This window comes from Sardina pilchardus, chromosome 5 (genome assembly GCF_963854185.1).
Source record: "Sardina pilchardus chromosome 5, fSarPil1.1, whole genome shotgun sequence".
Lineage (NCBI taxonomy): Eukaryota > Metazoa > Chordata > Actinopteri > Clupeiformes > Clupeidae > Sardina > Sardina pilchardus.
Genome location: NC_084998.1, coordinates 8708861 through 8733733, shown reverse-complemented (window position 1 = coordinate 8733733; position 24873 = coordinate 8708861). Strand labels below are relative to the sequence as shown.

The window sequence follows — 24873 nt, the reverse complement described above, 5'->3', positions numbered from 1 at the left end:
TCTAAATATGTTTTTTGTGTGTGTGTGTGTGTGTGTGTGCACTGTCCCTGTTCAAATAAACAAATTACAGTTGCAATCACAACTTACAAGGGCTATTTTCATCAAAGCAACTCTCTATGATGGTCGAAGGGTGTAAACAACCTGAAATTTATGAAAACTTTCAAAATGACAAAACACAAGCAAGTTCAGAAAACATCCCCATCAATTTGACAAAAGTGCTTAGCCTATTGTCTCGCAGGTGGACTAACCCGTTTATAAACCACTAATTTTTAAATACAAAATCCTGTCAGGCATGCAGTCAATCAAGTTATTCAGCAAATACACTTTTCAAATTAACTTTACATTTTGTTATACATTCATGGCATATAACTTGGAAATGAAAATATTCAGGAAAAATAAAAATGTGTTCCAGACTTTTCAAGAATCCTCTTCTCCATTGGGGCCCTAGTAATCAGTCCCAACTTTCCCCCCAGTCTGACGCCTCTGTTGGAAGGTAATGATTTCTTTCTTTAGAGACAAAGGGAATATAACTTGTGGTTTGTTATTTTCAGCCAAAGGAATGCATATTACAAAAACAAATGTGTCTGATCAATTAATTTGCCACTGAGTAAGGGCGACCTCTGGTGGCGATGTAGAGCCCCTGTTGCAAGTTGTGTAAGGAGACATGATACAGTAAAATGAATGACCATTTGTACTGCCGACATAACAAATGACTTGAGCTGTGACTTCACTCCCAAACGTAGGTGTTTTGTTACAGTGATGTGTGACTTCTACTTATCTTAATCACTTTACTCCTCTGTACTCCACTGTTCACTGATATGTCAAGCAGCAAAGAAGAGAGTATGATACTTGTAATTGTAGAGAGAGTATATATATGACTATGATAATTGTCATGTCTAGAATGCGCCTACATAACCAGAATATGACTGGAATACTCCACATGCCTTATTCCGGTTAATGCTTATTCAGAATGACCTTATTCCGGTAAAGGTAATCGGAAAAGGCTGTTTACATGGAAGTATAGCTTATTCGGAATATTGTCTTAACCGGGTTAATATCGGAATGTTAATGTCCATGTAAACGCACTCAATGACACAGCTTCATAGTTTCATTTCATTTCTAGTGGGCATACTTTGAAGATCAGAAGTAACAACAGAAGAGAGCCTCTGCTTTGCTCTCACTGAGCTGAACAGACGATGACCTGACCTTGGTCTGGAAGGCCTTGAGCAATGTTTCATTAGTAGAGATTCTCTGAGGATAAGCTATAAAGTTTTATACAGTTGTGTAAGGTGTGTGGGGGTTTGTGTGTATATGTGTGTGTGTGCATGTGTGTGTGTGTGTGTATGTGTGTATGTGGGGGTCAGTCTGTGTGTGCACGAAGGGAGTGTGTTGGGACGACATGATAAGTAGTTTCTCCCAATAGCAGATTAAACATTAAGCCTGTGCGGGCAGAGAGAGAGGAGGAATGGGGAGGGGTCAGATATAGGTGATCAGAGAGAGAGAGGAGGAATGGGGAGGGGTCAGATAGGTGATCAGTGGAAGTGACGGAGAGAGAGGGGGGGGCCACCCATCTGAGGCCCACCCATCTGAGGCCTGAAATGTTACTCCTGCTATCTCCGTCTCATAACACTCACTGCCCCTGCCCCTCACACACCAACATCAACACACCCTCACTCAGACACATTCGCACACAAACACACACAGACAGAGGAGCCAGCTGAGATTCCTGCAATGACACTACAGGTACAGTACATCTCTCTCTCACTCTCTCTTTCTCTCTCTCTCTCTTCCTCCCTCCATCTCTCTCTCTCTCGCTCTCTTCCTCCCTCCATCTCTCTCTCTCTCTCTCTCTCTGATTTATCTTCAATTGGACACTCCAATGCCATTTCACTTTCTCTTCACAATGGTCTCTGTTGTCTCTTTTCCCACGTTTCTCTTTCTGTGAGCACAGTACCTTCCTGTTTTCAAACCATAAAATCCTCAGACGGCATTGAACTGCGAATAGTTTACCTCGGCATATAGTTACTCACATACAACTTACAGTATACTCTCGTCTGTTGTCCATGATTCCCTGCTGTGGTCGGATAGTCCTGTTTCCCTGCAGGTAGAGCTGTTCAAACCATGCCAGTGCTTTATGTACTGTATACCACTATGTTAGCTTTGTGACCTGGTCCTGCAGGTTTATGGATAGGAAAAGTAAACACAAGCTAACCTGATGCAAAACAATCATGGCATCTGCCATGGCTCTTTGACATATTCTCCTCAGAGGGACTGGCTCTTAACCTTGCTTTTGCAGCTGCACTGTAATGGCAGGGTTTAACGTTGAGGCACTAGGAGAGATTTTACCTGTTGAATTCATTTAGCTCCTACCTTTGTTTTTACGCAACCTGATGTTGAATAAGGGGCGTGTTCCTCTGATTACGACACCTAGAGAGACAGGATCCCCAAGCCCACAATTGTTACTGTTGGGGAAAGGGTGTTTACATTTGTGATAGCCATCACCTTTAGTCCGAGGAATGTCCTCATGATTAGTGCAATCAAAACTGCCCATACTCCTGTGATCCTACCGCTGTTCTTACTGATGGGGTGGGGGCATATCAAACCAAACACCACTTAGTGAGATGCACAAAGAGACCAAGCCTGGTGGATGGGTGGAATGCCTTTTTTTTTTTTTTACTCAACTAATTATTATATTTGGCCAAGATGTTGTAAATAAACATACTATTTTCCCCCCATTTATTATCATTTCAAGTCAACAATATAAGGCTTGCCTTTTCATTAGGTGATGAAAGCAAAAGTGGAATAATCAGAAACATTGTACGTCTGATTAACTTGGTCTGATTGGTCATGGCTAATTAACTGATTTATAGGAGGACAAAGACTGCCTTGAGACTGCTAGGTGTGGTAAGCCAACTCCGGTGTTATAGCAGCTTGTGTGTGTCTGATACGTTCGACTTGGCTGTTTCTCACTTGTCCAACTTGAAGAGGTCGTTTCACAAGGTACAAGAATGTTTTTCATTAAAATGTGTCTTTGTTTCAACAGAGTTGACAGATACCATGGAAGTGACTGAGTAAGTGTCAGTGAAATTTTAAGAACGTTACATTTTTTTGTATTCTTGACATTTTAACCTCATATGAAAACATTTACTGCTGCTATATGGCTGCTGCTGTGATCATACATACTGTATGAGAAAGATTGAAATGATATTGATACGATAGTGAAAACATATTGGAAAATAATGGAAAATTATACAACTGTTAACTATGTAAAATCCTTTGCATAAGAGGTGAAGAAACTCCTGGCCAAAGTCCTGAGAAACCTTCCATGCCTTGGCTATCTGGGTCCGGCTATCTTTGACTAGTATTAACGCTAGTGGTTGGTCTCTGCCTGCCCAGAGCACCCAAATCTGCTTTGTGTAGTGATAAGACTCTGAATTATCTGTCTTGTACTTTGTTGTTGCATTGTAGATCAATAACATAAAGCGGCCAAGTGTTTTGAGTAACAATAACACAACATTAAAAACATAATCTATAGGTGTATGGTTATTCATTACTGTGATGTTTTATCTTACCAGTACTGTAGTATGTACTGAACGTTTTTCAAAGAATGGGACACACGTGTGAACTCCATAAACTCTCTTTCAGCAAATTCACCTTCAACCCAAAGGAGGGAATTGACAACCCAGCAATGACAGAAGTGGCTGAGTCAGGTACTGTACGTGCAGGGTTGAAGTGCAGGCACACGAAACAGATTCATAGCCATTTCATATCTTTCATAACTTATACCCTCCTAAACCAGCTGCTACAAATTATGGATGGACAAAATGTACCCAATATCCATACACATCCCAGCACAACTAGTACAACACAGTGCTTTCATGACCACGCCCCCTCCCTGGGTCTTGGGTGGTCATTTGTAGCCTTTGACAGCGGATCTGTGCCCTCTTCAAATCGCCTCATGTGCTAAAACAACCAAACACAAACCATAAGTTAGACAAATCCCCTGAATTCCCTCCACTTTTCCTTCAGAAGCTGTTGTCACCCCGACGCCCCGCTTGTGTGTTTTGAAACGAGAGGAGGGCGAGAGCTTCGCCTTCCACCTGCGCGTGGAGAGGGGTGTCCTTGGTCACGTGGTTCGGCAGGTGACCCCGTGGGGAGTGGCCGAGCGGAATGGGGTGAAAGATGGGGATCGGCTGCTGGAAGTCAACGAGAGCTTCTTGAATGATGCAAAACATACTGAGGTGAGAGAGAAAGAGAGAGAGAGGGGGAGAGAGAGATGGAGGTTCCTCATAAACATTATAGCATCGTTTCCCAACCTCGGGCTCGGGCCCCCATATGGGGTCGCCTGAAATTGAAACGGGGTCGACTGAGCTACAGGGTATCTTAGAATTAACCAGTAAATTGCAATACATTAAATATGGATCCTTCATTACAATCTAGCTATGTAAAAAATAAACGTAGACAGCCCACATGACATCTTTGATTGATGTAATTATGCTTGAAAATCAAAGTAAGCTACTACTCTTGGCTGAATGTTACAGCAGGGATGAGATGCGTGCTCTCACAACATGTTCTTAATGATTGGGGTTGCCAATGTTTTGTGACATCAAAATAGGGTCACCTGACAAAAAGGTTGGAGAATCCCTGCATTAGAGAGCGATCGAGACAGATAGAGAGGTGAAAGCTGTGTCAGTGGAGGGCAGAAGCTCCTATGAAACCAGATCAAACAATAGTGCTGGGACTGATACCAGTCTTCAGAGGTCAGTGAAACCCATGAACACCCTTCCTCATTTCATCCTGGCTGTCCTTTTCCCCCCCTCTCCAAATAAGGTGGCGAGGAAGATCCACATAAGCGGGACACAGTTGTGTCTCCTGCTGCTGGATGGGAAGGCGTACGATCAGGCCGTGGCTCAGGGCTGTGACCTCAAGGCACTGGCCAGAGCCCAGCGAGGAGCAGACTGGGACCCACCTCGACTCTGCCACATCGCCAGAGAGTCCAGTCATGGCCTTGGGCTCAGGATTCTCCCCGTGGAGGGTAGGACCCACATATACTGTAACTAAGAGAGACCTTGATCTCTGTACTCTCTGGTGTGTGCCGTTGTAATCACAGACGGAGATGAATGTGATTACAGCTCATTTGAGGGAACAGTATTAGGACAATTTGTGGTCTCCTTCATGTAGTGATGTCAGCCGTTATCAATTCAATTCAATTCAATTTTATTTATAGAGCGCCAAAACATTAGACATGTCTCATGGCACTTTACAGAGTGTTAAACCTTCAAAGAGAGCCCATGAGCAACAGGGGCAAGGAAAAACTCCCTAGAATTGGGGATACATATAGGAAGAAACCTCAGACAGATCCACGACTCAAGGGGATCATTCCCTTATCATTCCCATTGCTGTGTAGGGGAGAAGGGGAAGTTCTCTATGAGCCCATCCAGTGGAGGTCCGTCCGAGAAGGCGGGCGTACGCAAGGGAGACCGCCTGATTTGGCTGGACGGCGCCACCGTATCTGAACTCTCTCACTCAGCCATCAGCAAGATGGTAAGACCTGGTTTGGGCATTCATGATGGATGTTTCAGTCCACTGTATATACAGTGAAAGTGAAAGCGTTCTGTGGTGACATTTGACCTTTCACCCCCATGCTGCCAGGTGAAGAAATGTGATCATATGACGGTCCTGGTGATTGACAGCAAAAGTGAGCAGACCTACGTGAGCCGGCGGATGCCCATTCTCCCCTCGATGGCCGTCGCTCACAGTCTGCCACACAGGCCCCGAAAGCTGCAACTTGTCCAGACGCCTGAAGGGTACGGCTTCCTGCTGAGACTGGAGAAATCCCCCACCAAACACAACGGTGAGGAACACAGCACCAAGCAAACTAATTTGACCTTTGGTGTTTTAAGCCCCCAACGTCGTCTTTCAGGCAGCGCTGCATGGAAGGCACTAGAGTTAGACAATGGATAGGGTTAGGGTTAGGATTAGGGTTAAAGTTAAGGTTAAGGTTAAGATTAGGTGTCTTAAATCAACGGACATTGATGAGTCCCATTAATATCACACGATAGTTGCATTTCATGCACAATAACTTGCTTGCTTGCTGACAGACTTGGCACTAAACAAATTAGGGCCCTGTGTCTATTGCTGCTATAATGTTATACTTTTACTTTTCTATTTGTTTTATTTTTTATTTGACCTTTACTTAACCAGTGTGAAACCCATTGAGACCGTCAGCCTCTTTTACAAGGGAGACCTGAAATAGAAACATATAAACATTGCACAAAAAAATAAAATGAAACATATACTATACAAATCCACAGAATTTAACTAAAATGTAATTGCTTACTGTCTGTCATGTCTACTGAAATCAGTCTATATCTAACCTGTAACCTGCATGCATGTCGGTTCACAGTTCATGTGCTGCGTGAGGTGGACGCTGACAGTCCAGCAGAGCGAGCAGGGATACAGGAAGGAGAGATTCTGCTGGAGGTCAATGAGGAGCTCATCACCCATTTGAAGCACAGTGATGTGGTCAACAGGATACGCCAGAGTGGCCAGCAGGTCACACTGACCATCATTAGCCTACAAGGACAGGATTTCTTTACAAGGGTAGGCTTCATGATATTGATCTGATGCACTGAAGGGAAAGACCCAAAGAAAAACAAGGGCATTATGGCCACTGCAGACCTTCGACCTTATCTCGTAATGAGCTAAAAAGAGAGCCGAATCAAACTGAAAACAGCCAGATGGCCAATTTTCATGGTGACCTTCGACCGTGTCTGGTCATTTGAAGTATAACTGATCTGTCTGCACTTGGGCTGTAATTAATGATTACTTTCACAGTCCATTAATCTGTCGATTAGTTGTGTCAATAAAATGGTGAAAAAATGACTGCTTCCAAAAGCCCAAGATTATGTCCTTAAATGTCGTGTTTTGTCTTCATGTCAAAGTCAGATGGACAGAAGGACCCCATTACAACACTTCGCACCCTTCTGGAGGGTGAGGGTTTAAAAATATGATGAAAAATGGAAGAGGTCACTTTTTCTGTGTCTTTCTCTCCACAGCTTGGTCTTTCCCCATTACTCTTTTATGAAGACACATCTGCTGCGCCGAGTGAAAGTGCCGAACTGCAGCAGACTGCTGACCACTGCAGTGACCCTCAGTGTGCCCCAGCAGACGAGCCTCCCAAGCCCAGGGTCTGTGTCCTCAGTAAGGGTCCCAGCGGCTATGGCTTCCACATGGGATGCGTTCTCCAGAAACCGGGAACCTACATAAGCCAGGTACTGCACTGATCCAAACCCACACAAAACCAAACCATGGAAGCTTAAATGGATTGCAACCTCAGTGAACCATTGCAAGCTGTCTAGCTAGCCCCTTTAATTTATACTGCATACTTCAACTGGTAAAAGATGGGGGAAAATGTTCATATTGAATATTTACTAATTATATTTAGTTATTAATTAATTAATTAATTAATATAAAACTAATTTAGACTTATAAAAGCCATTCATCTGTGTTGAACATTTTCTGACACTGCAGTATCCCCTGTCTTGTTCCCTGCAGGTAGCAGCAGAGGGACCTGGGGGGGAAGCTGGGCTACTGAAGGGGGATGTGGTGATGGAGGTGAATGGAACAAACGTGGAGGAGGAGTATCTGGAGGATGTGATCGTGCTCATTAAAGAGGCGGGTGACTCTCTCTCTCTGCTGGTCGTGGAGCCCCTGGGGTACGAGAAGCTGCTGCAGAACAGGAACGTCGTCACAGCCGAGCAGCCAGCTAATGGCTCTTAATTAACATGCACTAATAAAGGATGCACCCAATTCTTACAGTTATTATATTTTTAACGAGACAGTTGGTTTTTAAAAAACATTTAAAGGACTGAGTAGCCATATTTCATACCTTCCAGAATGGTTTATATGCTATGTTAAAGTTACTTTAACATAGACTGCCTGAATTTGCACACATAATTTAGAAATGCATTTTATTTAGAACAGTATGTACCTCTCTCATAGATGTTGCACATTTGCATATTCACCTATGCACTATGATTGTTGCCTGCTTCAAGAAGTAGTTCCATTGTAATATTTCCAAAAATATAAATAGATTCTAACCTCTACAGTATTTTTGATAAACCACAACCTCCAGCTGATTAAAATAACAAGTGTGTTTTATTGGTCTGAAATGTTTCAAAGATAATTATGGTTGGTTATATCTTAAGGACCATATTTTATATAGCCTACATGTATCTGTATATTACTGCATTTAAAGTTTCAATGTTGTTTTCATTCAATGTTCATGTGTAAAAAGTACCTTCTCCAAATAAATATTCTGTTCTGTTCACATTGTCATGCCATATTTCCTGTTAGGGCTAATAGCCAAACTAGTTTGATTTCGTTTGAGCCTATCCTACTTTAAAAATATCCCATACTAGCCCTGCAGTCTTGATTATCTTCCTTTTATACTTAAATGTAGGCTATGGTGCGTGGTGCCCCGGGTGCCCCATATATATAGGCTAGTAGATTCTTTTTTTTCTCCAGAACTTTGCTGCACTGACTGATTGTCTTCTCTAAATACTAAGCTTTAGAATATTAAATTGTCTTATTGATAGGCTGATCACAACCGTGTCCCCATATCTCACGGCTATTTCTGACATAATTCACTCTACAACCCACTACAACACTACCCAACTGCAGTATCACCGGTGCCTGCAAAGTCCACAGTTCCACACATAGACAGTAAAAGATACCCACACCACTGTAGCCTCTGCTGCTTGCCTGGTGTCTTTCTGTACAGTCTCTCCACGACATTGCCAGACCATGACAAATGTTCGAAATAATCGATTTGATATAAAACCTCATTAAACGTTTACATTAACATATGTTGGAATACAGGCCATGACATTTAGAATACGACTATTTCGATCAGAGATAGCAAGATTCAATGTAGTCAGGCTTTTTGTAATTTACAGTCAGGCATCTATTTAAGCAGCTAGTTTCTTGGGTCCTTCACATTGGAGGTGACATTCAGCTATTTCTTTCGACGGGGACAGCTGAACAGAACATCATGGCACAAGCAGTGCAGAAATTAGTGGCGAAAATCCCAACGCTGGCCAGCGGTAAGAGTAATAATATATGGTATTCAACACAAAGCAAGATATGAAAGACAAAAACTGCAAAATATATAGCTTGTCCGTGCAGAATCTAATATTAGCCAGCTAGCTGTGTGACTTGTTTGCTAACTACAACGACTTCGTTGAAAGTGCTAAGATGTATTTGCAGCAAGCAGTTAAGTTAGATACTGTGTTGACTTAAAAGTTAGCTCTTGAATATTCGTAGATTGTGAAAAGAAATAAAACTGCTAATGCAGTGTGTCAAAAAACGTTGTATTACGCACAATCTGGCTAACCTCTGCAGCTAGCGAGGCTAACTGGAGGTTTGTGTCAAATGTGTAACGTTAACGCTAGCTGCTAACTGTCAGTGTGCTCAGAATTTAACCGTGCTGCCTGTTTCACTAGGTTAACATTTAGGATTTCAGTGAACTCATTTAGCAGCTAGTATATATATTTCATAAAATGTCTTTTTCAATGGCGACTGTCGAGTTAAAACCCCTTTGTATTTAGAGACGTTAGCTTGGTTAATTCATAATGCAGTAATGCAAGCAAGTCTCCTGCTTGACGCTAGCTCACGTTAACGTTAATTTACTACTATGGTAAGTTGCCTGTGTTTTGTTCTAAGTGTGTTCTCAGGGAGTATGTCCTAAGATAATTATTGGTATGTGGCTGCAACCTGTTTGGCTTTGTAACACCAGATGGATAGCGTGTGTCATCTTGTAAACTTCACGTTCTTCGCTGATTAATGTTAACGATTACATATGTGTCCTTTCAGCTGCTGCTGCCGCCGCCAAACCCCGGCTAGCAACCTTCTGGCATTACGCTCGCGTCGAGCTGGTGCCTCCCTCACCAGCTGAGATCCCCAAGGCCATCGGAGGGATCAAGGACATCGTCACAGGGTTCCAGTCTGGACGTCTCGGTCAGACCACAGTCCGGGTATGTATATCGAACCAAAGGTCTTATAAGAAGGCTTCATCTGATCTCAGTTTAACAGGTTAAGTTGATGCTCAAGGCAATCATGCTGTCAGCTGTTGACAGATTAGTGTAATGTTAAACATGTATTTGGAACCTGTGGTATCCTACTGTATAGCTGAAACATTGTACTTACATACCAGAGTGTAAAATAGGGAATGACAATTTGGGGTCAACCTTTTCTTCAGGGTGTGGAAGAAACCAGGACAGTGCACCGCAGGTGCGTGCTTCAGTCAACTGAAGACTTGCACTGCTTATTTGTTTGCAATATGCTATGGTTAATATTCTGCACAACACATACATGGCACAGTGTTTCCCAGATAATTTAATTGTATTTGTGGTGGTAGGGGAAGGGGTTTGAGCAAATGTTTCAACAAACATTCTATGTCGGGTCAAGAAAATGAATAGCCTTTATTTGTACTAACTTTGCACAAGAAATCTATATTGACAAGTAGCTGTAATGTTAGTGTGCTAACCTTGACGACCCAACAGTATTCTAACATTAGTGTAGGAATACTGCTTCTTATGCTTGCACATATTAACTAAATTGAAGAGAGGGCATTTGAATAGTACAACACAGAAAATCATTGCGTGGTGGTCAATGTTGATATTGTGGTAGGCTGCCAAATAAGTCAATGTTTGGAAAGCACTGTGGCAGTCAGGGATAATCAAAACCATACTGTAGGGTATTACTGATCTCTAATTATTCTGATCATTCAGAGACATCATATGCTGTGCTTGCCTCAGGGTTTAGTGCAAAATACTAGTCACCCCTGCAGGCCACAGTCAACATTGTTACATTTTGACCGCTGTGTGTGAAAGGCCTAGCTGAGTGGCAACCTGCTGCTTGTGCTAAATTATCCATTTTAACTTCGTATTAAACCACTCTGTAACTTTACTTCATGTTCAAGTGCTAAAGCTATTTAAAGGACGACTCCATCCTTATAACAACCTAGGATGAGCGTGTAAACTTTCTGGGGGCACCAAAATGTCTCCAATCAGAGTAGTTTTAAGTTGGACAGGAATATGTATTCATAAATCATATGTAGTGATAGCCTTGGGGGCAGGCTTGCTATGTTGAAGTAAATTGCTACCTTAAGCCACTGACTTGGCTCAACATATAATAACGCATATAATAACGCTTCTGTGATCAATTTTTAAAATTGTTTTGGTTTGTCTGTAGGGGTCCTCTCCACTGTTGGTGTACAGAAAGGGTTCCTTTTATACTGTCATTTGATCTTGTTTTAATCAGAATTATTTAGGAGATTTTTCTTTTCTAAAATGGCAAGCACCCTGTATACTCTAGTTATTACTTCTGACATTAGACTAGGGTCTAAAATGAGTGGGCACAAGAACTATAGTAGCAATAGCTATTAGTCTGCAGAATATGGAAGCAATAGGCACTTAAAAGTGCTTCCTTGAACGTACAGTAGTCTTGGCTAGCATTAACTAGCTGATATTTAATTTCACTGAAGTAAGGAACAGTTAAAAAAAAAATTGTAACATTCTTAATTGAGCAAAACATTTGTATTGAATATCATTTAGGAAACCAATACTCCCACTACTAACAATCTCACCCAAACCAACAAACCCCCACTGTATATTTTAATGTCTGAGCCAATGCTGCTGCACACACTAACTAGCTAGATTGGTTGGCTGACCACTTAAAATGTGCCTCTGTGTTTTTAATGCACTTATTCCTTATGAGTGGTGCTTTGAGGCGATTGTGCATAGTTTTCAAATGGAATGATCCTGTCTTACTCTTGAAGGTACCAACACATTGCTATATGAGCTACCGCAGTAACAATCGAACTGCTGTTCTCAGTTGGTTCTATGATGTCCAGGAAGTTCTCTATCTTTGAACATAATTAATACATTTGTATTTGTGATTTTGACAGGACGCAGTGAGGAACGGTTTGGTGGCCACAGAAGTCCTGATGTGGTTCTACATCGGTGAATGCATCGGAAAGAGGGGCCTCGTTGGATACGATGTGTAAATTTAGGATTGTCCAATGTCTGTTTATAGTGCTTGCATAAGCCCTCTATGTCCAGTTAAAACCTCTGGTAACACAATAAAGAGCTGTATTGTTTAAAGAACACCTGGCTGTTCCTTCCAATTGCAATAGTCATCGTTGTGGTGACAACATGGTCAGACATTTTGTAAAGAATAGTGGTTTATTAAACATATTCACTGAAACATTTTATAAGTAACAATTTATGTACATATCTATGTACAGATCCTAAGGAAAAAACATCTGATCAAGTTTGAAAACCTGTTTCCAGGTGTGAAATAAGTGTGAGCAGTTAATTCCATGGTACAAACAAGACATGACCTTAAGTGTTCAGGCGAAGATCGACATTTCCTCATTGTCTCGGTTTTCAGACATCGTCTTCACAACACCCCCCAAAAATTTACGAAACTCCTGCCGCACATCCTCGGGGTCCTCTTCCAAATTAGAGTGAATGAGCTGCAGCTTGCTTAGATGTGGCTCTGCACACAAAACAATGTTTCAAATTTTTTGCTTTTATCTCAAGACCACATTCCCCAAACATCATAGATAGACAGTAGGATATACTTTTTCACACCCATCATTACATTCCAAAAAATACATTCTTGATTGTGTTAAGTAGATGCATGGTTTTCAGACCATATCCCTTGAAGGAGGATAAATACTTTGTCATAGAGATAATTCAGGAAAATATTGTGTAATAATCTCTTGCACATAACACTACTCGCATATCTCGTATATGCCATATTACCCAGTGGTGGAGGAGAAGCATTGGCATTGCTTCCCGGCTTGTGATGGACAAGTAAAAGACACTGATTCTCCTTAAGTCCCTGCGAGGCAACAAACGTTGAGTGCCAGGTCTCTGCTTCCTTGACATGGCTTGGCACATCATCATTAAACACAATAACCACACCATTGGAGTCCTTCATCAGTGCAGGCCAGCAAGACTCAAACCTAGCACAGAAACGTGGCAGAAGATGAAATGCTTAGTTGCCATTTTAAAGCAGCAGTATGGCTCTTTGGACAATTCCTACTCACTTGAAGTCTCCTCCACAGTCCCACAATTCCACCTCACAAGAGGAGTCTCTGTCTCCGCTTCCATGGTTCTGTGATTCAAACTCAAGTATCCTATTTGGGGGAAAGTAGGATTGTCGTGTAAGTAAGCCTCATATATTACATCAGTTAGGACTGGTGAACACACATGCCATTTATCTTACCTGACACCTTGTGTTGGACTGTAATCGCCCCCAATAGTCTCCACTGTGTCCGATAAGAAATTGGCTAATACAGTCTTTCCACTCTAAAATGGCAAACAAAAAAACTATTCATACAACTAAATTTCAACCAAGGAATTAAACAAATATCCAAGTTAGGCGAACATCAATCCAGTGGTTGAGCAAGAACGTCTGGCAACATTAGCCTTCACATCAATCGGTAGGTGCTTTAACTTACCTCACTTGGACCGATAATAAGAATTTTTGTCTTGAACATTATGAGTAAAAAAGGAAACCTAAGCGACTAGCGTCTGTAAAGTTGTATCGAAGACGTTTAGTAGCATGCTAAACTAGATCTATCTGATACTGTACGTGTTTACTACGTGCTAGCTACTACGATACGATTCTCTTCCGACAACCTCGTCAAGGAATTCCCTAGATATGCACAGAATGGGCCATAACTATGATACAAATTAAGACCATATATATCGCTGATGTTCAACTTAAATAAATAGGGTAACAAATATAAACTTGTCAGTCAGCTCTGGATAAGGCTCGAGCAAGCTAAGTTGACTTGCTTGCAACGTCAACAGCAGCGTTGCTAAGCAGTAGCCAATGGGTGCGGCGAAAAAACACGAACAGTGTAAAGTAATTTTTGCCTTCAAATATTAGATTCGCAAGAGGGCTCAAATAAACCGTGGTGACGTGATAATAAATGCAATCAAATTTGTTGTTTCTGGAGAAAAAATACATTAAACCAGACACAGTGACTTTCATTTGAATTCATAGTAGGATTTATGTGGCGTATGCCTGCAGATCACAGCAGATTTTTGGCGATCGACAGACCTGGCGTACTCCCAGCAGGGTGCACTGTTACACAATATTTGGTTATGGTTATGGTTATGGTTATTTAGCAGACGCCTTTGTCCAAAGCGACATACAAATAAATAGCAATACAAATTAAATAACATATATTATAATATTTAGTCCTATGAAGGTGTCTGGTTCGGCTCAGTACAGGAGCTGCATGTTTAAAAGTAGTCAGTTTTGTCGTTATCTACACCAAACGATAATAAGTTGGTAATTGGTTGTTGGTTCCTGTGCATGCACCACTACAGGTAAAGCAAAGACACAATCTCAGAGAACTTTCATCTGAATGAACCCAATTGTAATTTAATGTAGGTGGGCCTAAAACTGTCTATTCTGCACTCTGTAGTGAAGACCATGAAGATATTCTATACCTTTAGCTAGTATGGGTTGACCAAACTAAACAACAGAGACCGTAAATCAAGTTATCGGTGCTTTTAACAGCATAGGAAAATCAGTCAAAGCACATGTGATGATTTGTCTCAACTCAACTCATTTGAAGATATGCACAGCCAACATACAGAGGTACAGTAGGCATGGTTTGTTAGCATGCATTGGGGAGTTGTGCTTTAGAGTGGTTTCACTTTCTGTGTATGTTTTACTGGAGTCATTGGTGAGACAAAAGCAAGAACCAAAAATAGTATTTAAAAACTTTATTAAAATATAAATGGGTTATTTGAATGAAAAAAATGTTATACAGTGTTGAAAATGGTCTTTGTTCTGATAAATATAGGTTTAGTACTCAAACATATCCAAATTAAGAAAAATACTTTTGTAGAAAGATACCTCACAAAGGTTTGTAAAACTGAAGGCCACTCTTAATCAGAGGCCATTAAAAAAATAAGGCATGGTAATGGTATCCGGCATCACAGCAATCGTAATATACTGATTAAAATGTAACAAAATTGAACAAAGCACAAGTTTTAAAAAAAAACATACAAACAGCCAACACTTTTTTTTGTTCGTTCACACATTGACACATGGCATTTTGCAAAAATGAATAAACTGTATGGAGAGGCTCATTTAAGCTGGCAGATTTTGACTGAAGTTCCCACTCCAAAGCCTGGGTAGAGCGCTTCAGTGAAGGCCGTCTCGAACCTGTGCAGTAGGGTCATGCTTTCCCCGATGCTGTAGAACGCCAGAACGCCTGCCCTGTGATCCAGGTAGACGCCTATCCTGGGTGAATGGGGCGCACTGATGGCCTTGTCCACCCGGTTGTGCCAGGCCGAGTAGCCCGTGTCGGAGCACAGGAGGCTCCAGGATTTGTCGTTGTATCCCAGCAGACAGAGGGAGCCTTTGCCTTTGCGGCTGATGCCCTTGTAGGCCACGCCCATGGAGAACTCTCCGCTCCACTCGATCTCCCAGTAGAAGCGGCCGCCGGACAGGGCCTCGCGACACAGCACCTGGGCAAAGCTGTCGAACCTCTCCGGGATGTCGGAGTACGGCTGCAGGTCCCTGGTCCTGATCACCTTCCTGTTGCTCTCAGACAGATGGAGCTCCTTGTAGGCCGTGTGAGGGTCGAGTCTGAGCTGGCAGAAATCTGCACAGAGAAAATACAATGCAGGGAACATGAAGATGAAACACTGAAGCAAAACACTTGATTGTTCTTCCAGCTGCTGTGTTTATGGAATTATAATTACAACTGGAATGGAACAAATGGATTAATGGATAACGGATGAAAATTGTGACGGAGACATAGATTGTTTTTGACTTGGTGATTTACAGAGACACAAAATGCAAAGGAGATACTTACATTTCAGAAATTCAGATCGGATCTTTGGTTCGGGGGGTACAGCACTGTCCACGACTATGTCTTGTCTGACTGTATTGTGGAGAAACGGTTTTATTGTTACTTTGATATATGCTGTTTCTGATAACATGTCACATTGTAACATTACACATACACTGTAACATTAGTGTCAGTATGTGCACGTGCAACAATTTGTAGATGTTGTAGCCTTAAACTCATAACTTACCTCTGGCGCTTCTTTCCCTGGAGCGGTTTTGCATTGTGTACACAGGAACTTCATTTACTGTCATTCAATGAAAACAAAATGAAGTTACTGATCAAGAAGATGGTTCACGCTGAGATCTCATAACATCTGAAAGTTAACTGACATTCTTAGGTGTCCATTACATTTGAGTATTTAACTATGTTTAGCTATGGCATACACCTTTGTGTTGTCGACACAGGGTCTGGATTACTTTATCAATTTCTTCCTTTATTTATTTAACCTAGTCATTTGGACTGTTGGTATTAGCAGCATGTACCAGTTCAAGAGTCCAGGTTGTCAGTATTTGTCCGGTCTATTTTGGTTTAACGTCCTCATGGGGCAAGACACTAGTGGTGCAGTTCTTACCAGACTTGGAAATCTTGTGAAGTTCCTCTTGGCCGAGCTCCTCCAGTCTCTCTTTTATCGCCGCCACGGCTTTCCTTGCTGCTCCAAACGAGAAGTCTGGATTGAGGGAGACTCTCGGCAAAACCCCATCATCCGTAGGGGTGCAGAGATAGTTGAAGTTCTACCATAAGCAAACAAAAAAGGACAAACCGTTATCAGACAGTGTTGTGTCACCAGTCAGACTGGAAATTAGATTTTTCAGATACTTGGATGCGTAAAGGTGCCGCCCTCTACCTGTAAGAAATGGATGTGGTCATCCGTGCTGTACAGCTGCTTGAGTCCGGTCTCCTTCTTCTGAAGCTCTTCGATCTCCTGCTCCAGACGCTCCATCAGGCCCTCGGCCTGTCCGAAGGCCGCCCTCTCGTTGATGTTGATCAGCTTGGTGACCTCTGACCTCATCCTCTCGATGGAGGTGATCATTTCGTCAAACATCTTCTTGCTCTCGGCCATGGCTCTCTGAGCAGAGCTCTGAAAAAACACAAGGCCCCACACCGTTCAGTAAGATGACCTTTTGACCCCACTGTTGTATCAACAGGTGCAACAGGAGTACATTGTAACACACACCACTGTTTGCAGGGTTGCTTTGCTCTACGTGTGGGAATGAATTCTGTCCAAGTCTGTGGAGTTATCTCTGTTTCTAATTGTGTACTTGTAGCAGTAGCCAGCATGAGTTTCTGTGGAGGTCGGGAGCTGATAGTGTCAGGTTTAACCTTGAGGTATGTGATTTGTGTCTGTGGAACTTTGATAACAGACACTCTTTACGGATAAAATTTGGCTATCTCCTTGAGAGAATTTTCCATTTACCTTGAGGGAGTCCACAGCAGTCTTCAGCTCCTCCAGTTCTTTTGTCCTCTGCTGGCATTTCTGCCGAATTTCAGCTTGGGATACACCAAGGAGTTTCTATTGAATAAAACCCATTGAAATACAAAACATTAGATATTGTTTAGGCACCTGTGCATGTAGGAGTTTCTTGGATGTAGGACAGTCAAAGTCCATTGTACTCCCTAGATCTGTCCCCCACCTATCGTAAAGTGGCCGTCTTTTCAGTTGTTCCAGCGCACTAGCAGTGGTGGGAAAAATATTCTCACCAGTGGCTTAATTGTGTCTGTTTTTTAATCAGCAGGGCTGAAGGGACCTGCTCAGTATGTGTGGCATTATCTCAGGAGATGGAGGGAAAAAGAAAAGAGAGGCGGAATCCGAACAACGCGAGGAATGCAAAAAAAACTGCCGACCGGGCTGTGGAGAGACATTTCAAGGTGCACACGTCCCAGTCTTCAGCCAACACAGAGGGGCTTTAGCGCAACCTTTAACCAAGCCCACCGAACCATTCTTCAAGATAAGCTTGAGGAATGTGGGGAATCTGGGGAGGGGGGATAAAAGGAGTTTGTATGTGTGTGTGTGTGTGTGTGTGTGTGTGTGTGTGTGTGTGTGTCAGTGAGTAAGAGAGAGAGAATTAGGGAGAGGGGAGAGAGAGTGTAAGAGAGACAGACGTGAGACTTAGGTCTGTTAATCTGGGATTTGAGGAAAACCAGGCCCCTATTTATCAAGTGATGAGAAATATAAAGCCTTGTCTTTTGTATTGGACTAATTGCTATGAAAACCCTACTGGGGTTTTGCACTTATTTATTTTCTCCAACTACTTACTAATAAGCCCGATCCACTGTGAATCAAATTGGCTAACATCTTGTGATGTTGTTTTTTGGAGATGAAAGAACAAAAGGCGGTCCACCCATCCGCCAAACTAGGTCTTTGTGCATCTCACTAGGTGGCTTGGTTTGATATGCCCCCCACCCCACTGGCGAGAACAGCTGTAGGATCACAAGACTTCGAGGAGTTTTCATTGCACTAATTATCAAGACATTCCTCCAGCCAGAGGAAACCAGCAGACCGCATGTCTTTTAGCCATACATGTTTGCTGAGGTGGGTGATGGCTTTGACAAGAGCTTAAGCACTTCGATTTTTTTCTCTCACAGTGATAGTGGGGGGCTGGGAAGTTGACTCTCATGCATTCCTCTATCAAGACCTAATCCCACAACTCCGTGATAAACGTTCTCTCCCTCCACCTCAGCTATTTCGTAGTAGAAGACGAGACCAGGGACAGGAGGACAATATATCATTAGTCACTGTGGACACTCCCTGTATCAGGGTATTGCAGTCTGGGCAGTTCTCTCACAGCTCAGTGTGTGCTCATGACCTACCTAATATTCCCTCCCTTTTTCAAAGTTGTTTACCCTCCCTCTCTTGGTCTATTCCATTCCCAGCCAAACTTTTAATCAGAACTTTTAAAACATTGGTGATCGCAAATGTAATGATCTGCATATTTAAATCTCATACATCAATATTTATGGCCAGACTTCATATCCATTAAATTCAATTCAATTCATTTAAAATCCCTTGATTTATTTCCTAGCCTAAGGGCAATGACATAGTGACCGCAAGGCAAGATAAAAGAATACCCACATCCAACATTCATGTTGAATCATCTCTAATGCAATGTTGTGTGACTAAGTACATGGCACGCGCTCCTGAAAAGAGGGCGGCTCGCCTCGCACTCGCACTCACCTGCTTCTCGCTTCTCTCTGCCTCGGCGGACACGATGTCGTGACCCTTGTGCTCGCTGACCGTGCAGATGGCGCAGATGCACATCTGGTCTGTGCGGCAGAACAGCTCCAGGCTCTTCTGGTGCTGCGGGCAGATCTTGCGGTCCAGGTTGCCCAGCTCGTCCACCAGCTTGTGCCGCTTGAAGGTGGCCGACTCGTAGTGGGGCTTCAGGTGCTTCTCGCAGTACGACGCCAGGCAGTTGAGGCACGACTTGACGGCCTTGAGCTTCTTGCCCGAGCAGAAGTCACAGGGCACGTCGGCGGGCCCCGCGTAACTGTTGGCCGCCGGCGGCGGCGCCTGAGCGGTCAGGTTGAGGCCAGTCTTCTTGATCTTCTCCGCCACCTTGGTGAGCGTGGCGTTCGGCCGGAGCACCGGTCTCTGGGTGAAGGTGATCCGGCACTGGGGGCATATGTAGATGCCGGTGTAGTCCGCCTCGTTCCAGTAGCCACTGATACAGTCCATGCAGAAGCTGTGGCCACAGGGAATGGCCACAGGGTCCTTCAGGAGCTCCACACATAAGGGACAGCTGAAGTAATCCGGGGACGTGGGTTCGGCCATGCTGCGTACTCCTTTTCCCCAAGTCACAAACAAACACGCGCACCTGTCAGGTTGTGAAAGGAAAAAAAATGGAAGGAATCTGACTGAGTCAGTAAGAGTGAGAGAGAGAGCGAGAGAGAGAGAGAGAGAGATGGCTCCGAGCCTGCTCGCCTTGGGAGAATGCAATGACGCCAGCCAGAGACAGGACCTACTTGTCTTTCTGAATTCCACAGGTTATTGATTGAAAGCAGACAGAGCCCTCCCCCTTTTTTTCTCGGCTCCGGTGGAGTGGGTCGAGCGCAGCCCCGGCAGAGATAAACAGGTCGAGCCAGGGCTGCCAGAGTCTTAAAGGAGCGGGAGAGAGTGCGGGGGAGCCAGAGAGAGAGAGAGACAGAGAGGGGCGGAGTGACCGGGGCGAGAGAGGAAACGAAGAGAGAGAGAGAGAGAGAGAGAGGAAAAAAGACAGGCAGTGAAAGAGCCTGAGAATGAATGAATTGTAGTAGTGAGGGGACTTGAGACAGGTCTAAGTGTGCCAGCGTAATGAAATGCAAACAGGATTTTTAGGGTCGGCTTTTCCTGTGCTTAGCAGAGCCTATCTGAACGAGTGCTGGAAGCCAACATGATTTCGCACTGGTTAAACCCATAGAGAGTCTGCAACCTTGTGCTGTTAATCATTATCCACTGTTTGTCTTTGCTTTTCACTTTTGTTTATCATGGTCAGAGATACAATCAAATATCTTAGTATTTATCTCTCTCTTTGTATTTATGTCCACGTGCTGCCATTTTAGGGTGTGTTATTCTTCTGACTTCTCAACTACCCCCGGTTCTCCTTGAACAGGAGCTTTTTAATTCTTATTTGTGTTTAAAATGTCCTAGTTCTCCTTGAACAGGAGCTTTTTAATTCTTATTTGTGTTTAAAATGTCCTGTACTGACGAGACCACCAGGATGCACTGTGGCACATAGTAATTCACATGTCACATACAGCAAATATGGGATCCGGCTGAAAAGGGCTTGCTCCGACTGTAAATAATGTCTGAAAGACACTTTGCTGTAGCTGGTTTGACTTGTTTGGTGAGCTTTGGAGTGCAGGTGTGTGGAGAAGGAAAGGCTGGAGCAGTCACAGCTGAGTAGTAATGACCTTTGTCAAAGATCAAAATGTTAAATAAAATTCTAAACATTTTTTTGGCCAAAGATAAGGTAAACAAACACAGATAAACATTCTGTGAAAAATCATCTTGTTCCTTCTTATGGAAAAGAAGGGATATTAAGATGATGTGTCAATAACTTATGTCTTTCAAAACATGTTGACATGAACAGACATACTCGGCATTTTCCATCATTGTCAAGAAGTAGTAAGCAAAACCACATACCTCCCTAAAGCATCATAAACAGATTTAGTTGTAATGTGTCACACAACAACATTGTGTTGCAAGTGCAGCTGTTGTAACACCACCTGGAAGTGTTTCATACTTGTTATGTAGTTACTATTGCCATACTTTATTTAATTAAATTACATAAAATTTAATTTAATAAAATGTTGTGCTTTATAGATTTTAAGATCCATTTTTAAAGCTGAACTATTTATAGATAGTCAAGATAGTCAGATCATTATTGTTGGATTCAGCATATTTTCCTAATCCCATGCATGTGCCACGCCTGTAAACCACTTGCAGTGGTTGCGAGCACACCTTAGAGGCCTGTTGGAATAGTACAGTATCACTTCTCATCCACATTATGGACCCTTTCAGAGTCGTCTATCAGTTTCACCATCAGTTTCCCCTCGTTTGCATTTCTATAGGTGCTGGCTTTCTGGACATTGGGTTCAAGCGAACTTAAATAGCTGCCATTGTTCTTGTTTGTTTCATCTCCAAGTCAGATAAATCAGTGTATGTAAAGGCCTTTACAAATAAAATAAAAAAAGGTGCTACATAAGTGTAACCGTCACCTATCACTATTCATTATTTACAGTTTAGATTAATAAAAAAAAGTTTAGGATTAGGGATTTAGAAGTCCTTTTGAATATGAACCAAATACTCAAAGCCTCAGCTATTACAGCTGGTCTTCCCAGCTGTAATATTTCACTGCACATACAATCAGAGGGGAAGCTGTATCCATGATGACTCCTCCATAAGGTGAGGCCAAAGCTATTGTGAGCACAGTCACTTCCTTTATTTCTGGAATGTCGACCTGTTACTGAATCAGACACAAGGAAACGCTAGTGTACATACTTTAACAGAAACCTGTTGGCACCTACACTATGCTCTCTGACTGGTTGTGCAAGCCTCACCGACGTCCTGCCTTCCCTCGTATCTTACATCACCACGTAGATAGTTTCGCCTCGCTCCTTATTTGGGCCGGTTTCTGATAAGCCAGTTTCTCTTTCCTTCCTTTTTTCTCAGCTGTTTTGATTTGAGCCTCGGAGAGAGTTTGTGAGTGTGTGTGTATGTGTGTGTGTGTGTGAGTGTGTGTGTGTGTGTGTGTGTGTGTGTGTGTGTGTGTGTGTGTGTGTGTGTGTGTGTGTGTGTGTGTGTTTGTGTGTGTGTGTGTGTGTGTGTGTGTGTGTGTGTGTGTGTGTGTGTGTGTGTGTGTGTGAGTGAGTGCTCTTACACATTAACCACCTTGATGAGGGGTGTGGGCCGAGCGAGGCTAGAGTTCAGCCGCGGCTAAACACACAGACTCCATTTCCATGAGAAACGAGCTAACAGGGGTTGGAGTGGACACTGTAGTAGACTGGACACCGAAACCCTCCACCCCTTTTTTTGAGAGAGATTGGCCTGGACGTGCTTTTTTCAATGCCTTAGTTTGCTATAACAATAAACCATGTGCAAAGTTTGATGGGTTTTTTTATTATTATTATTGCACATGTTCATGTGAGACTTGTATTCTGAGTTGGAGTTTGTTGTGATGTCCACTCTGCTCTGTAATACTGTGCTTATTTAATGTTCTGCACCGTCTGCTGCAGACTGCCAACTGAAGGGCAAGCTTCATTAAACAAAGTGGAGGTGAAGGACTGTGTGTGTGTGTGTGTGCGTGTGTGTGTGTGTGTGTGTGTGTGTTGTGGTTGGTGGAGTGTGGCACGTTACCATGAGAAAGAGTAAGCGTAAGTGGACTCTCTCAATGCAGGAGTCAAGAGCAGGGCTGTGCCCATGCGATTGGTCTGTGAGTAGAGACAAGGTATTTACAAGCGGTCCCCTTAAAACAATGGATACCTTTGTTGGCCTTGGCCCGGACTGAGAGAGATTGTGTGTACGTGCATTTGTGTGTGTGTGTGTGTGTGTGTGAGTGCATGCACACGTGTGCTGCACATATTGGATACCACTGCAGGCATTTCAGGGGGTGTGGTGAGATGAAAGGTACCACTGTGGAGACAGGGACAATAACAGTCGGGGGGGGGGGGGGGCACTTTCTATGAAATACATGGATTTTCTTCTGGTCTCACTAATGTGTATCCCATGCATCATTTAATCTATTATACCCTATTTACCATCATACACTCTTGTAAGCCCACATCAATTAGATTTGCTTTGATCATTTGGCACTGTAAAACTACTGTTGGGACTGCACAGCTACTTGCTTGTAATACAGTGAGGAAAAAGTTCAGCTGTTTGGCAAAGACATATCTGTCAGCACAGCAGGCGGACAGTCACAGCTGTAACTGTGTGTGGGATTTGAAGTGCGTTGTAACAACAATGCCACTCAGACCGTTGAGTCAGATAGATAGTGCTTCTGGTGGCCTAACAGAATAATCCTACTGCATGTTCAGTCTACTGAAGACAGATACAGTACTAATAGAGAGATATCGTAGTTGAAAAAAGTCTAGTGCCCGCAAGTGAAAAAGACCTAATTAACCACTGACCAAAGTGCAAGTAGTACATGAGGTGAGGGCAGCTTTTTATACAGTTCATCTTGTATGTCAGATTTACTGTGTAACCTGCACACCTTGTGATGTTTTATGGCAGTGTCCTGCGAAACAAGTATCAAAAGCAACTGACTGCTTTGCTCCGGTGCGCTAAATAGACTTGTAAAAATGTAGGACAGAGGGTTAAGAAGTGCAGAGAAAACGAGACATTAACCTGAATTTTTGGTCCAGGAGTGCCATAGTGTAGTTGTATGATATTCTTGATGTGTTTTTTTTAATGCACAATAGTGCCTGAAGTCACCAGAAATTGACCTATATCATCCTATAATTAACAGATGATCTATTTTAAAATCTTAAATGGTCTGCCCCACATCTGAATTCAGACACAGCACCTGAGAACGTAAAGCCCTGGCAAATACTTTCTGAGGGTGTGGTGATTCATCTGCTATGACGTGATGCTGACAAACAACAGTATTTCATAATGCATGATGTCACTTTCTATAGGCATATTCTTTATCAGCAACAGCTAACAGACAGCTGCTCTCAGTTCCTGCATGCATCAACATAAAAACATAAAATCTACTCCGAGTGTGGAGAGCCATATTCTAAAAAATTCATTAATTTGAAAAGAATGTTCCAGAAACTTGCACTATAGCCTCACTTTGCAATTACACCCCGCCGTGCACAACTCAAAAATCAAACCAGCATGTGATCGTAAATCCTGTCAGCCAGTGCAGCTGTCACAGACGGTTTACAGAGACTGCACTGCCGACCGTTTGCAGTCATGTGAAGATGGGATGCTCTCCCGCCCCCCCCCCCCCCCTCTCTCTCTCTCTCAGCGGAAAGTTCTCCTCAGCAGGCCCCCTTTGACCTGACATTATCAGGCTTATCTGGCCTGGTCACATTCCTGCCAGTATTTTTGTTTTAACTGGTGAAACTATAGATCTGGCAGCCATCTTGGCAAGAAGGAATTTCAAACATGTGATGGGGACAGGGGAAATGAAGAGAGAATAAGAGATCTATTGATGGATGACATGTGGAAAGGCTGTCACTATATTGAAAGGCCATTCCATTGTATTACATGATTTGAGGCTTTGGATTCAAACCAAAACAAATACACTTTATTTGTCTCTCACGGTGTAATGTAGTTTCACTCTCACACAAACACAAGTTGAATGTGTAATCGCAGGAATGGTGAAGAGAAAAATGTGCAAATTAAAAAGTTGATTATTTACTATTGCCATTTACATGACATCGTGAGCACCCATTTGAATTTGCTACATGGGTTTTCCCTACAAAATTCCGGTTGCTCA

At 42.9% G+C, this 24873-nt stretch overlaps 4 protein-coding genes across 4 annotated transcripts; 2 read left to right on the top strand and 2 right to left on the bottom strand.

The window, feature by feature from the left end:
- Nucleotides 1–1646: 1646 nt before the first annotated feature.
- nherf4b (NHERF family PDZ scaffold protein 4b) lies at nucleotides 1647–8296 on the top strand. The gene is made up of 10 exons (XM_062535562.1): nucleotides 1647–1743; nucleotides 3044–3071; nucleotides 3646–3710; nucleotides 4030–4241; nucleotides 4831–5035; nucleotides 5408–5544; nucleotides 5653–5854; nucleotides 6407–6603; nucleotides 7059–7274; nucleotides 7558–8296. Exons 2-10 carry the CDS (start codon nucleotides 3058–3060, stop codon nucleotides 7780–7782), a joined length of 1473 nt encoding a protein of 490 aa, XP_062391546.1. The 5' UTR covers nucleotides 1647–1743; nucleotides 3044–3057; the 3' UTR covers nucleotides 7783–8296.
- Nucleotides 8297–8951: 655 nt separating this feature from the next.
- On the top strand, nucleotides 8952–12170 carry atp5l (ATP synthase, H+ transporting, mitochondrial F0 complex, subunit g). Its single transcript, XM_062536277.1, has 3 exons — nucleotides 8952–9107; nucleotides 9877–10037; nucleotides 11972–12170. The coding sequence occupies exons 1-3, from the start codon at nucleotides 9056–9058 to the stop codon at nucleotides 12068–12070; spliced, it is 312 nt and encodes a 103-aa protein (XP_062392261.1). The 5' UTR covers nucleotides 8952–9055; the 3' UTR covers nucleotides 12071–12170.
- A 65-nt stretch (nucleotides 12171–12235) lies between these two features.
- ift22 (intraflagellar transport 22 homolog (Chlamydomonas)) lies at nucleotides 12236–13879 on the bottom strand. Its single transcript, XM_062536276.1, has 5 exons — nucleotides 13535–13879; nucleotides 13300–13382; nucleotides 13121–13210; nucleotides 12834–13036; nucleotides 12236–12564 (listed from the first exon to the last, which is right to left on the bottom strand). Exons 1-5 carry the CDS (start codon nucleotides 13571–13573, stop codon nucleotides 12416–12418), a joined length of 564 nt encoding a protein of 187 aa, XP_062392260.1. The 5' UTR covers nucleotides 13574–13879; the 3' UTR covers nucleotides 12236–12415.
- A 922-nt stretch (nucleotides 13880–14801) lies between these two features.
- On the bottom strand, nucleotides 14802–20057 carry ftr82 (finTRIM family, member 82). The gene is made up of 7 exons (XM_062536281.1): nucleotides 19125–20057; nucleotides 17367–17462; nucleotides 16797–17030; nucleotides 16524–16683; nucleotides 16140–16196; nucleotides 15917–15985; nucleotides 14802–15703 (listed from the first exon to the last, which is right to left on the bottom strand). Exons 1-7 carry the CDS (start codon nucleotides 19719–19721, stop codon nucleotides 15183–15185), a joined length of 1734 nt encoding a protein of 577 aa, XP_062392265.1. The 5' UTR covers nucleotides 19722–20057; the 3' UTR covers nucleotides 14802–15182.
- Between the last annotated feature and the right edge of the window lie 4816 nt (nucleotides 20058–24873).